The sequence below is a fragment of the Pavona decussata genome, unplaced genomic scaffold (assembly GCF_977016875.1).
Source record: "Pavona decussata unplaced genomic scaffold, jaPavDecu1.1 SCAFFOLD_361, whole genome shotgun sequence".
NCBI classification, from domain to species: Eukaryota; Metazoa; Cnidaria; class Anthozoa; order Scleractinia; family Agariciidae; genus Pavona; species Pavona decussata.
Genome location: NW_028145740.1, coordinates 492,140 through 504,786, shown reverse-complemented (window position 1 = coordinate 504,786; position 12,647 = coordinate 492,140). Strand labels below are relative to the sequence as shown.

The following is a 12,647-nucleotide window of genomic DNA, read 5'->3' as shown; positions in this document are numbered from 1 at the left end:
ATCGCTGTACGGCCCATCTTTAATTGTAAACGCGGCGACCTCGACTGAATAATTGGTATACAACGTCAGATTCGTTAACTTAAAGGACGTCTCATTAGAGGCAGTCAAACCGGAAGCGTCCCTTCTTTTTCGCGAATGAGAAGAAGATTCTATATTGAGAGTTCGGGTTGTGTAGTTTTGTCCTGAGTTGACCGCTTTCCAGCGAATTATATAGGCCTTTAGTATCCCGTTCAATCCTTCCGTTACAGGTTTCCAGGTAACAACAAGGGAGTCAGTCGTCACGTTGGTAAAGTTAACTTCAGTAGGTGGACCGCCTGGCGCTGTGAACAAATACCGCAAAACAAAATGTTAGTGTTTATTCATTGTTGCTTATATGACGCTAGTTTCTAATATTTTGAGCCAGAAGTCTGGGCCCGATTGTTCGAAACCCGATTGACGCTAATCCTCGATTAAAAGTTAACCGAGGTTTTGATCTCGCTCGTTAAAAATGTTTTTATAAGCTAAGTTAATGAAGCTAATGGTAAAGAAAAGGCTAAGTTAAAACCTAGGGACAAACATCTTTTTGAAAAAGCTTTATTAATTTGTCAGTAAACTCGAGATCAAAGTTCACGTTGACCCAGGATTTGCTTAGTCGGGCTTTGAACAACTGGGTCCGGTTGTTCGAAAGTCGATTAACGCTAATCCACAAATAAAAGATAACCGAAGTTTTCATCTAGCTCGTTAAAAATGCTTTTCCTTATAAAGGCTGGTTTTAAGCTAATGCTAAAGAAAAATCTAAATTAATCAAAACTGAGGGACAAAGAGCTTTTTGCAGGATCTTTCTTCGTTAGTTATTAAACTCCAATCAAAGTTCACGTTGACCCAGGATAAGCTTAATCGGGCTTTGAACAACCTCAGGGCCTGGTTGTTCGAAAGCCGATAAACGCTAATACACGATTAACAGTTAATCTGGGTTTTCATCTTGCACATTTAAAATGGTTTAAAAGGCTAATTTCAAGCTAAAGGTTAAGAAAAGTCTAAGTCAAAACTGAGGGACAAAAATCTTTCGGGAAAATCTTTTTTAATTGGTAGTTAAACTCAAATCAAAGTTCACGTTAACCCAGGATTAGCTTAATCGGGCTCTGAACAACTGGACCCAGGGCCCCGGAAGTTTATTCTCGAGTACCGACCAGGAGTCCATGACCCGACGCCTCTATCTCTAATGCTTAGTCTTGGAGTCAACTCTTTCACGGGTAGATTTAGTTTAATTTAGAACGGCTCCCAGACCTTCCAGTCTTGCCTAGGATCTTCGCGACCTTTCCTGCAAGTTTCAGTTCTGAATTGGGATTGTCAGCATACAGTCTGGACTACTGTTAGCTCTTAACGCTTTGCTAATCGTCAAGCTAAATCAAGGTTACTAAAGTGGCCCTCAAAAGTCGAATTGGAATCTTTGTTGAGAACCCGGGGAAAAACCCTCCGAGAAGGGACGAGAACCAACAACAAACTCAGCCCACATATGACGTCAACCCCGGGAATCGAACCCTCACTGCGCGATCCCTGCACTCTCTCTGTCTCTCTGCCCCTCCCCCCCATCAAAAATCTAGTTGTTCAGTAGTATCTTGTGGTGCTGTTCATTATGTTTTAGAGGCAGTAGTCTACTCACCGTCCTGGGCAGTTTGTACATCATTGACGAGACTCTTTTCTGAGTCACCTTTACTCGTTTTTGCGGACACTGTGATCTCATATTTCGTGTACTTCTTGAGCCCGCCAATTGTCATGTTTAAGTTTAGAGCCCCGCTGGTTTTATATACATATTCTTTATGGGTATCTGAGGAAACGTCATAGATGTTCACAATATAAGCGATGATTTTCCCGTTGCGATGCTGTTCTGGGACAGCTTCCCAGGATACGCTGATGGTCGTGGAATTGTGTGCTACGCTTGTAACATTCACGGGTGCATGGCTTGGAACTGAGAATAAACAAGCCAAAATATTAAAAACGGTAATTAAAACAAGAGAGACCTCTTTGATAAAAACTCCCCTCCTCAGAGGGCCTTCTGAAAACCGAAAAGAAAGAAACATGAATGGAGAGAAAAATAAACTGATTAAAAAGAGGGGGATATACAGTATGATTTACACGAACATAGCCACTTGTGTCGCAGGAAGGCCATAGCTATAATTCAGGAGCATTGTCTCGCGAATTTTGCACTTTTGTCAAAATTTTATAAGATTGTGATCTGTCCAAGAAAAAACAAACTGACATTATCGGTTTTTAGCGAGGTTGTTTTCCAGACTACAGGAAAAATGTAAAAAGATTGGTTACTACACATTTCACACTGAATTTACAAAAGGTAAAAGGAGTACAGTGGAACCTCGATTTTACGATATGGCAAGCGGACAGCAAAATCATATCGTTAAGGGGGCGTTACACCTAAATTTGAATGAAATTTGAAGAGGTTTTAAGAAGGGATAGAAGAAAGAAAATAATTTTTAGAACACTAACAGACAGTTGATACCCACGCAACAGCACCCCAGGTTGCTAGTGGACTAACTGGTATCCGTCTATTAATTATTAACTACAAATTCCAATTTTAAAACTTCACTAAATACTTCAATATTTCTTATTTCTCTTAATTTTACCAATCTTTCAAGAAAAACTACTCCTCCCAAATATACCCCAAAATTACTCAAAAATTCACAAAATACCCCACAACACAGATTCACAATATGATGATATAGTTTTTGGATTCCTTGAAACGCGAACGAGATAGTTTCATTAAAGCCATGTCAAGTGGCGGAAAAATGGCGTTCAGGCGTAACTCTCCCTTCAATCTGGATATCGTTGTGAACGAACTCCCGATTTACAAAAAACTTTTGCCGGAAACACAATGTTGATCGTTAAATCGGGAATATCGTTAGATCGACGATCGTAAAATCGGGGTTCCACTGTAGTAGAGTAGGGATTCACCAACAAGGTGAAGAGGGTGGAGGTGATGTCATCTGAAATGATGACAACATAATCAAAAAATAGAGTAGTGACATCATCGGATGGAGGGGTGGATGGCGTTCTAATCCTCCACGGGTTGACGTCATCGCAAATAATGACATCGTATAATCAGGAAAATTCAGGGAAGCAAACGTCTTCTTTGCTACTTTTTCTAGATAGCTGCCCCTATACATTCTACCCATTTTTATAATGACCGACTCACATGACCCCCTTCCACCCCGATAATGTCACTATTCTATTTTTAGATTATGATGTCATCATTTCAAGTGACGTCATCTCCTTCCCCTCCACCCTGTTGGTGAATCCTCAGTCTACGAGCGTGTACTATTGAGTTGTGAATGCACGCGGGAGGTTGCTAACCACGAAAGAAGCGTAAGAGTTGCTACAGGCGTAGCGGAGAGTGACTCCAGCTTCTTGAGTGCTTAGTAAACCTCCCAAGTGCACCCATAACTCAACAGTGCACGCTGAGCAGTTTACTATTTGTTTTATGATATAATCTAAACAACAGAGGCAGAGAAGTTACTGAAGTATATTATATAGACACAAATCCTGCTTTACATAAAGTTATCAATGAAAATCATTTTTTGGTTTAATCCTGTTATTTTCGATTGTACGTCGTTTTGTTATAAATCTGAATATTAATGCATTTTTTTTGTTCAAGGCATTGGAAACTCCGCCATTAAACCACAATTATATTTTCCGGCGTACTGGCCGGAGCGTGCGCTAGCGCAACGAAATGCAACCAAACAGGCTTCTCCTTAAAAGAATCTGCGAACAAATTAGTTTTTCCGTTGCCACGAACAATTTACTTAAAAAATAGCTTAGACTAAGCGGTGCAGCTCTCTGAAACAGCCTACACTTTAATCTAAGGCAGGCTGAATTTAAGCAACTACTTTTAAAATCTCTGAACGTATGCAAATGAGGACGCAACAACACAATATTATGGAGTACCACTTACCTCCCTCACCCGTGCGAAAAACCTTATATATGCTATCATTGCCAAACGTTTCGTTGGTAAATGCTATGACCTCAATCCAGTAATATGTATAAACTCTCAGATCTGTCAGACATACTGAGGTCCTGTTTTTGCAAACGTATATTGAACTGAAGTTGCTGCAGTCTGAGCTGTGTCCGTTGTCAACGATGTTTGATGTTTCATTAAGATAATAGCGAATTCTGTAGCCGACGATTGTGGCATTCACCGGTTCCCAGGAGATCTCATGGCCCGTGGAGTTTCTCTCGGTTACTGTGACATTACCGGGAGCTGTGAAAAAAGAAAAAAAAGGGAAAATTAGCAACGAAACTATTAAATGATATTAAATGAGCAAATAAGCACTACGTCAAAATACCTTGTATTATTATTTATACAGGACCACGGGAACGTTCTGCTCAGAAGCTTTCATTTGAATGGTCACACTTTAGGATTTCATCCACAGACTCAAAAGGTAGAACCACCTTGTACAGCATAATAAACAGCATCACAGGAAAGTACTGTTCAGTGGCTTTCATTTGAATGATCACACTTTAGGATTTCATCCACAGACTCAAAAGTTAAAATCCCATTGAACAGCATAATGAACAGCACCACAGGAAAGTACTGCTCAGTAGCTTTCATTTAAACTTCAGGATTTCCTGATTCACGAAGCACCTAAGACATTTTGAATCACCTCTTCAGGGTAGTGTACAACAAAACAAGAAAATTACGATTTACAAGGAACTCAACGAGCTCAAATATTGTCAACCCCCTTTTAACTGCGTCTTAAATTTCAAGAACCATTGTTACGTAATTTTAAAATTCATTCTGTGATCACCAGCTCTACATCTCTCGCGTCCTTCAAAAATAAGTTAAAAAATTTCTTTATTAAGAACTATTAATGTTTTTTAAAAATACAATTTGTTCTCCGATCTTCTGCCTCAAGCTCATCCATAATTAAAGTACCTTCTTATTCACTCTTGTATTTCGAGACGAAACCTAATTTCTTATAAGCCTCGTGATTTTTTTTTTAGGTTTCCTCGTAATTTATTACCTTCAACTCGAAAACCTGTATTTTTTATTGTAATTTGTAATGTGTGTAGAATGGCAAAATAAATAACAAGGAAAAAAAATGTCATAAAATTAATGTTGTGCGCACAAACAAAGGTCGGGGATTTTCCGCGCAAGTTGTCGCAAATTTTGGTATGTTTTGCTGGGGTTTTTTTGGCGAAATGTACTCAGAGGCTTAATTCACTTTTGCTTGTCTCTTTTTTCAGCATCTGCTGGAACAACTTGCACCCGGTTACTTGGCACTAGGAAAAGGATTTTTAGAAAAAAAAATTGGAGGGATGTAGCTGTGCCAGAAAGCGTCCAGTCGTGTTTTGAACTTAATTCCCATACTTTTGTCTGTATAGCGTACCAGCCGTGAATTGCTACTAAAAATAGTTCGCGGGAAAAAATACAGGGAAATGTATGGAAAGTTCAAAACATGACTGGACGCTTTCTTGCACAATTACATCCCTCCAATTTTTTTTCTTAAAATCCTTTTCCTAGTGCCAAAAGTTTCCAATTCATGAATTTTTCAGAAGCGATGTTTTAAAAAAATTATTTGACATCGGATTTCCATACAAACACTGTTATTTCAGGCCTGTTTACCATGATAAGGCCTATTTTACGGAAGTTTGTATGGTGGGGGGCACAAACTTGCCTCCCACCATGCAAACGTCTGTAAAATGTCGTCACTTTGCAGAGCTATATCTTCGTTCACTTCTGATATATCACTTTCATACTTGACGAATTTACTAATTTAAAGACGCTCTTTCCAGAGTGTCAATGGATGTTCGCTAACTGGTCCTTATCAAAAGTTGAAAATTTAAACCGTAGAAGGATATGTTAAGAAACAGTACAAAACGTCATGCCAAATCGAACACATAAAGATTACCTATAACGGCCTTGCAATTTCTGATTTTTGCAAAATATTCCTAACACGTAGTCATGGCAGAAAATTTTGTCTCTTTTCGAGTGGGCTTTTATCCTGGCGCAAACATTTACAAACAAGTCAAAATTTGAAAAGTTAAAAACAATTTCGGCAACATGTTTAAGAAATTCTTTTTATCTAAGAATCGATCGTTACTTTTGTTTTGGTCAAACAGACTGAACATGTTGATAATTATCTAAAACATGCTTTCTGTAGTGTATGATGTATGCCTGTTTGTTGAGGTTAATCATAAAGGTGTCATATCTAAGAAAAGTGTGGACTGTAATTAATCATACGACGTTGAGTGACAAATATCGCTTTTTGAAACGTCAGCTAGCTCAATGCGAGTACCTGCCCTTAATTCGTATTCATTAACGATAAGCTATTCATAAGTACCCACAAATGTCAGATATTTTAATTAAAACCTCGGAGACTTCTAGGCGCGTGACTGAACACGGCGCTCTCGAGTCTATAGATTCAAAAGAGTAACCTCCCTGTTTTGAGCCTTAGACAAAATGAATTGATCGACCGACGTGCACGTGCTCGAATGAAAATAATTCAACGATGACAGCATGAAACCTGCAGTATCTTTTTCACTCGGTTTCACAGTTTTTGAAATATAACATTGTAAGTATTAACTTTTAATTTTGAAATAAATAACGTTTTGATAAAGAGAAACATTTTGTTCCCCAGAAAAAATTATGCTGTGCGAATGGTGAACATTGTTCATGACATATTACAAGGAACATTACTATCCATAATTAATAACCTACAAAGGCAAGTCTCATTTGTGCGAAGTCATATCATGAATAAAATTTTCAAGTCAAATTACAATAGTTTTGTAAGTTTTGACGCAGTAAAGGTCATTATTTTCTGAATTGTTCGCTTTACCACAATTTTGCTGGCAAAAAAATGACAACACAAAAATTAAAACAAAAATAAAAATTTAAGGCAAGATAATTAATTATTCAGTCAAAAGCTTCTTTTTTACCAAGTCGACAGCTTATAAAACACCCGCCATCTACGATATAATACATGTGTGCATCACCGTTTTTTATTTTCCTAGAACCCCTATTTAACGTTTTTCCTCAAAGAGACGAGACCATATTGGTTATACAATGTACTTGGGTCTCAATTGCAGTCCTTTGATAAAACCCTTGATTCAGTAACACATTCAAATGAAAGCTATCGAGAAGTACCTTCCGGCTGTCCTAAAGCTATATTACGCCGTGTTGTGAGGCAGCTCTAACTTAAGACTTTCAGGATAAAAGCCTTTATCGTCTCGATCGTTCAATAAAAGCTACTAAGCAATATTTGCTGTGGTGCTGTTGACTATATTGTTTAAGATCGGCGTGCTGAACGATTGGGTTCATAGATGAAATCCATGGACTGAAAGCTACCTGGCAATACTTCCATGAGGTTCTGCAATCTGCTAAAACTCTTACCGGTAAAAAAACTTATTCAAATTGGTGGTTTAGCTATTTAGGATGTGAAAAGTAAAAAATAATATTCATGCTCACTCACCTGCGATGTACAACGAGGCAGTGTATTGACTTATACCGATGCTTAACAGAACAATCTGCAAGAAGAAAGATCACACGTAAAATTCTTTTTCAATTTGCGACGCATACAAGACAAATGTTTAGTACTTTACCCAAAATAAAGTCTTTTCATCCATTTTAGAATTCTTCCTGATCTTGGTCGTCATTTCAAATACAAATCCGCTTCGCCGAAGTTGAAACTATATTGCTCGTAAATACGGCTGCCTTGTAACAGCAGGTGTCATTTTATAAATGAACCCTTTTAACGTTGGTCTAAGTCTTCATGCTTTGTTCCAAAATACTGCGGGTTTTTCCCGATATTGGGATCTTCGCAATTAAGGTGTCCTTTTTTAACTGTAAACACACTCTCTTTAAACGAAATTCAATCTTTTGTCACGTTTTCCTTCGCAAATTCATTAAGAACGCTATGCAATAAACACGACTCCTCGTAGACATCAGTCAGTTTGTTAAAATTATGACAATTATATGCAGATGAGGGTCATAAATTAGGAATCTATTGAGAGTATCCACGGAGACAAAATTATTGCACCTAGGATCTTAGCAGGGAATTCACCAAAACAAAAGAAATTAACGGTTTCTTTCTTCGACGACTCCGAGTCGTGATGCATGTCAGCCGTTGGTCGCAAATTGAAAGAACTTAGCCATCCTTACTGAAAATACACAGCAGCTGCAAGAGACCCTAACCGCAAATAATAGAGCTTGTTGACGTAGTAAAAGTAAATAATCCAACGATATTTTACCTGTGTCGCCACCCACACTTGACACTGCTAGCGATTCAGTAAAGTCCTTCTAGTATCACCGACCACCGGCCCTCTAAGACTTAACATCCGCTTCTTTCGCACGCTCGCTTTTTCGAACCAATTGTTTGCAACTCTTTAGTGAAAACGCCTGAATTTATTTAGTTCAATTGGATCCCATGCACTTTAGTTATTTTTCTTTTCACTGCAAGTCCACTTTCACGATACAAGTTTCTACCTCAAATCATCGATGTTTGGCTCACTAAAGTTGAGACTACTGAGCGTCCAAGTTAGGTTTTCCGAGTATCTGTGAGATTTAACTTGGTAGGCGACTTTTCAGTTTCAGTTCGACCAGAAAAAGTGCAAAACAATGAAAGTTAATTGTAAAGTGGCAAGATAACAGATTCGTCAGTTTCAGCTAATCGATTTAAAATAACTTTTTTCTCCTATAAAGTGATATCAAGAGGTTTCAGTTAAAAATAAAATATTCCTTTAAATCTAAATAAAACAATATTTTCACACTCCAAAAAAGAAATAATTAAACTGTATCATGCACAACCTATCGTTATCTACTGCAAGACTATTTGTTTGTACTTGTTCCCATGGAAACCAGAAAGCATTCTTCGTAAGAGCCGCAGGCAACCTCAAAAGCATTCAGGAGCCTAATTTCCGACGTTGTGTAATCTACTTTGAATGTAGCTAATGACTGCGCCCTGCTAATAATCTACAACCTTGAGGGGTAGCTGAGCTTTACTAGAAAAAAGATAAATAAATTAAATGAAACAAATAAACAAACTCACGGGGAAATATCACGAGAATAAAGTCAGGAGCATTTTTACCTAAAATATCCAGCCAATCGCAAAAACTCGGGAACGAACAACTTATACTTAAACGTTTGTTCGCATGAGCGACATATATATTTAAGGACGGTGCCTGGTAAGACAGAAGTATTTTTGCGCGGTTTATGGCTATGCGGGAAAAGCAGATCTTAGCAAGGGCTACTGGAATCCAAAAAGAAAATTGGGGGTAACCACGCATTTTTTTTGTTTGTTTTAGAGATAATTAAGCAACAATAATTACAAAAATCTGTAAAATAAAAAGGACTGCATGGCGTTTATTCCCAAATTGAACCTTTATTATCTCTTAAAAATGCATGGTAACCCAAAATTGTCTGTTTGGATACCAAGAGCACTGGGTACGTTCTGCTTTTTCCGCATAGTTTTAAACCGCGCAAAAATATCCCTGTATTAGTAGGCACCACCCATAGGAAACCCGAGTATCTCGAGATGCGCAGAACGTATGCGCAGTAACAAAAGTAGCCAACGTCCTTTTTAAAAGTCTTTTTGAGCCCTTTCTGGGGAAAATACTCCCTTTGTATAAACTATGGTGGAGGCGCCGTGTAATGGTTAGCACGTGGTGTCGGTAGCTCGAGGCTAGGTTGGTTTCTGCATTGCTGTGTTGTTTCTTTAGACAAGAAACTTTGTTCCAAATTGTTTCTCTTCACCCATGTGTATAAATGCGTAAAGGTGACATAAGGCGACGAAAACGACTCTTGAAAATGTAACTTCACTTTATTGGTGCTACTTCGGCATCATTTCAACTCAATCGACTTGTACAAAAACTGCGGATCACCCGTTAAACAAACTGGTAGGCGCGGCGTTCGAGTTAAGAAAGGGAATGAAAAATCGCTCACGTCAGTTCACAAAACCTTGAAGTTGGTCATTTCACGTTGTTGTTTTGCAGAGGATGGCAAAAAAATATTAATACCAAAATTTAAATCGCACGCGAAGGGTAATTGTTTTTCCTCATTAAACTTATTGTTTGGCGACATTGTCGTTGTCGTCGCAGTCGTCGTTGTTCGGTTCCCTTCTGGTAACGCTGTGATGGGCTAGCATCCCTTCAGGGGGGACTAGTAATACCCCTAGTCTTTTCATGCTGGGTATCCTGTGATGGACTAACATCCTCTACAGGTGGGTGAGGGGGGGGGGGGGGGGGGGAGAAGTAATACTCCAAGTCCTTTCTTGCTTGGCATCCTGCGATGGACTAGCATTCCATCCAGTGGGGAGTACACTCTTAGTTTTGTAAGAACGTCTAATTTTGCGGCCGAGGTTGAACCGAAACTGAATGTTCTTATTATTTCTTTTTCTTTTTTTGAAACGTTCTTAGCGTGTTGTTAAGTTACGTGCTAAAGAATTTCCCACAACCGATATGAACGTGGCCAGGAAACCTAAAAGAGACCATTGTGCGCTGTATCATATCAAATTCATTTGGCATAAGTGCATGTCTAGCCTAGTTAAGTCTCAGCTTCGCTGCCGTCGACCGTTTGGAGCGCGTTGCGTGGCGAGCCCAAACGACGTCTGCCAAGGAGACTAAGGCGGCCTAGATTTATTTCACGATTCCCGTTTGTAGAACAACAACAGGTTTACTGCAGCGTCTTTTAATGCCTTAACTTCTTTCATCCGTAACATCTTTAAACCTGGACGCCATCTTGGCACTGAGATGTTGGAAACGTTGCCATAGCAATTTTGTAATTTCACATGTGAAATTATAAATCAACGCTGAAATTTCGCGCCAAATTAAGGAGTAATTTTTCACCTATACTATTATCGTAGTAATTCTATCAGGATTTTAGGGCCTAAATCATGGAACTGTCTTGACGGCATTATTAGAACTTCTAATAATCTAAGCACTTTCAAGAATCATATAAAGTTAATTACATTTTTGATGTTATCTTTGCCGACCGGTCCTGTTAAATTACATTTTTTTCTCTCATTTTTTAATTGTATATATATTTTCAGCTCGGCCGTCCAACTAGCACTTAGTGTGTAATACTATATACTTATGTATTTTCCGAGGTGAAATAAATCTCTTAATTTATTGCATTTATTAAGAAGCATTTGCTTCAAACTGACCAATGAACATCACACCCGTCATAATTTCTATACCGTGTATTTCACTGCATTTGTTGTATAAATAATTGGAAAATTTCAAACGTTCGCCAAAATTGTCACAGGGCTCGGTATTGGAATTGGTTTAAATGTCAGTGAAAAACAAAAAAAGCTTTAATTTAATAGCCGACTTCATTGCCTTTTATTATTTAATTTCAAACAGTTTCCTTAGAAGGGATACTTAAGGCCTCCCAGCCGCTGGTCTTCGGTGCACGATGAATTCCAAGTACAGTCGAACCTCCCGCAAGCGACCACCAATAATGTCAAGAATATGTGGTCGCTTACGAGAGGTGGTCGTCTACGAGAGGTTCCATCTATAGTGATTTGACTTGAAAACTTTTGGTATTAAGTGGAAAAGTGGCCGCCAATGAGAGTTGGTCGCTTTCGAGAGGTGGTCGCAGAGGGAGGTTCGACTGTATTCAGAACCTTATTTAATTTTCGACGTTCTCAAGTACAAAGTCTTACATCTTCCTGTTTTTTAATGTGATGTTGTGCCTGTTTTGTAGCACTAGTGCTATGGCACAGGACTAGAAATACGCTTTGAAGTCATAAACTTAGTTGTTAATTAACGTTTTCTACTTTGCATTGCATTGCGTTGTTTTACCTTGTATTTTGTTATCTTGTATTGTAAGCAGCTGTCAACTGAATAAGCCAGTTTTTCGGTTAAGCATTGCCAGTGTAGCATAACAACGTAAAAGCTGTTTTAAAAAGAGTTAAGCAAGTCGACAGGGCAATTGAAACTCTCAGTAACATTAAGGTGGTAGCTTTGACATCATCACTGAGATAGTTTCCCCAAATGGCTCAATTTTGGAAGGAAGTTGATAATTTGCTTGCGTTATATCTTAACGTTATATCAACACCAAACTTACCTGAATGCAAAACAACGGCTTGAAAGTCGGCATGATAACAGAGCTAACGCTCTTGGCAAGTGCTTGTAATGTTGCGAACTTTCTCGTGAATGTTAGCTCTGGCCAATTATCGCCAAAAATTCACCATCATCGCTTAAGAGGCGTATAATCGTCGCAAAGAAGACAGTGTGCAAAGTTTTCTTGAAAGATCTGAAAATTTCCAAAATTAACTTCCTGTGTTTACTTCATATGCAAAAACGCTGCAGTTGTAGCGTTTCCCCCTTTCTTTTCTTTTGTTTTTTCAAAAATAACTGCCAATGATGTTTAAACGGAGCAGGTGGAATTTGACGTAAGAATGACTGCGAGAAACTAACATAAAAAATGATCTACTGTTCTAGACTTAACTGTATTTTGTCGAACATTTAATGGCAGTTTCAATTACTTACTGAAACGACAGGGCCGAAAGATCGAGATAAAATATAGAAATTGTGTTTAATATCCGGCGTCGGTTTGAACCCAGTCGAATGCAATTTGACTGACAGTTATTCATGTTCCTCTGAAAGTTGTCTATTAGCCATTCAATTTATGCTGGTAAGAAACATTTATGACAGCCGTC

The 12,647-nt window shown here is 38.5% G+C and overlaps 1 protein-coding gene across 1 annotated transcript; it reads right to left on the bottom strand.

The window, feature by feature from the left end:
• Positions 1-3: 3 nt before the first annotated feature.
• Positions 4-12,384, bottom strand: LOC146452964 (protein sidekick-2-like; the record flags this gene model as incomplete). The annotated part of the gene is made up of 5 exons (XM_085097231.1): positions 12,053-12,384; positions 7,461-7,515; positions 3,944-4,249; positions 1,643-1,948; positions 4-320 (listed from the first exon to the last, which is right to left on the bottom strand). Coding segments are annotated over exons 1-5 (1,017 nt in total), but the record flags the coding sequence as incomplete, so codon positions are not given.
• Between the last annotated feature and the right edge of the window lie 263 nt (positions 12,385-12,647).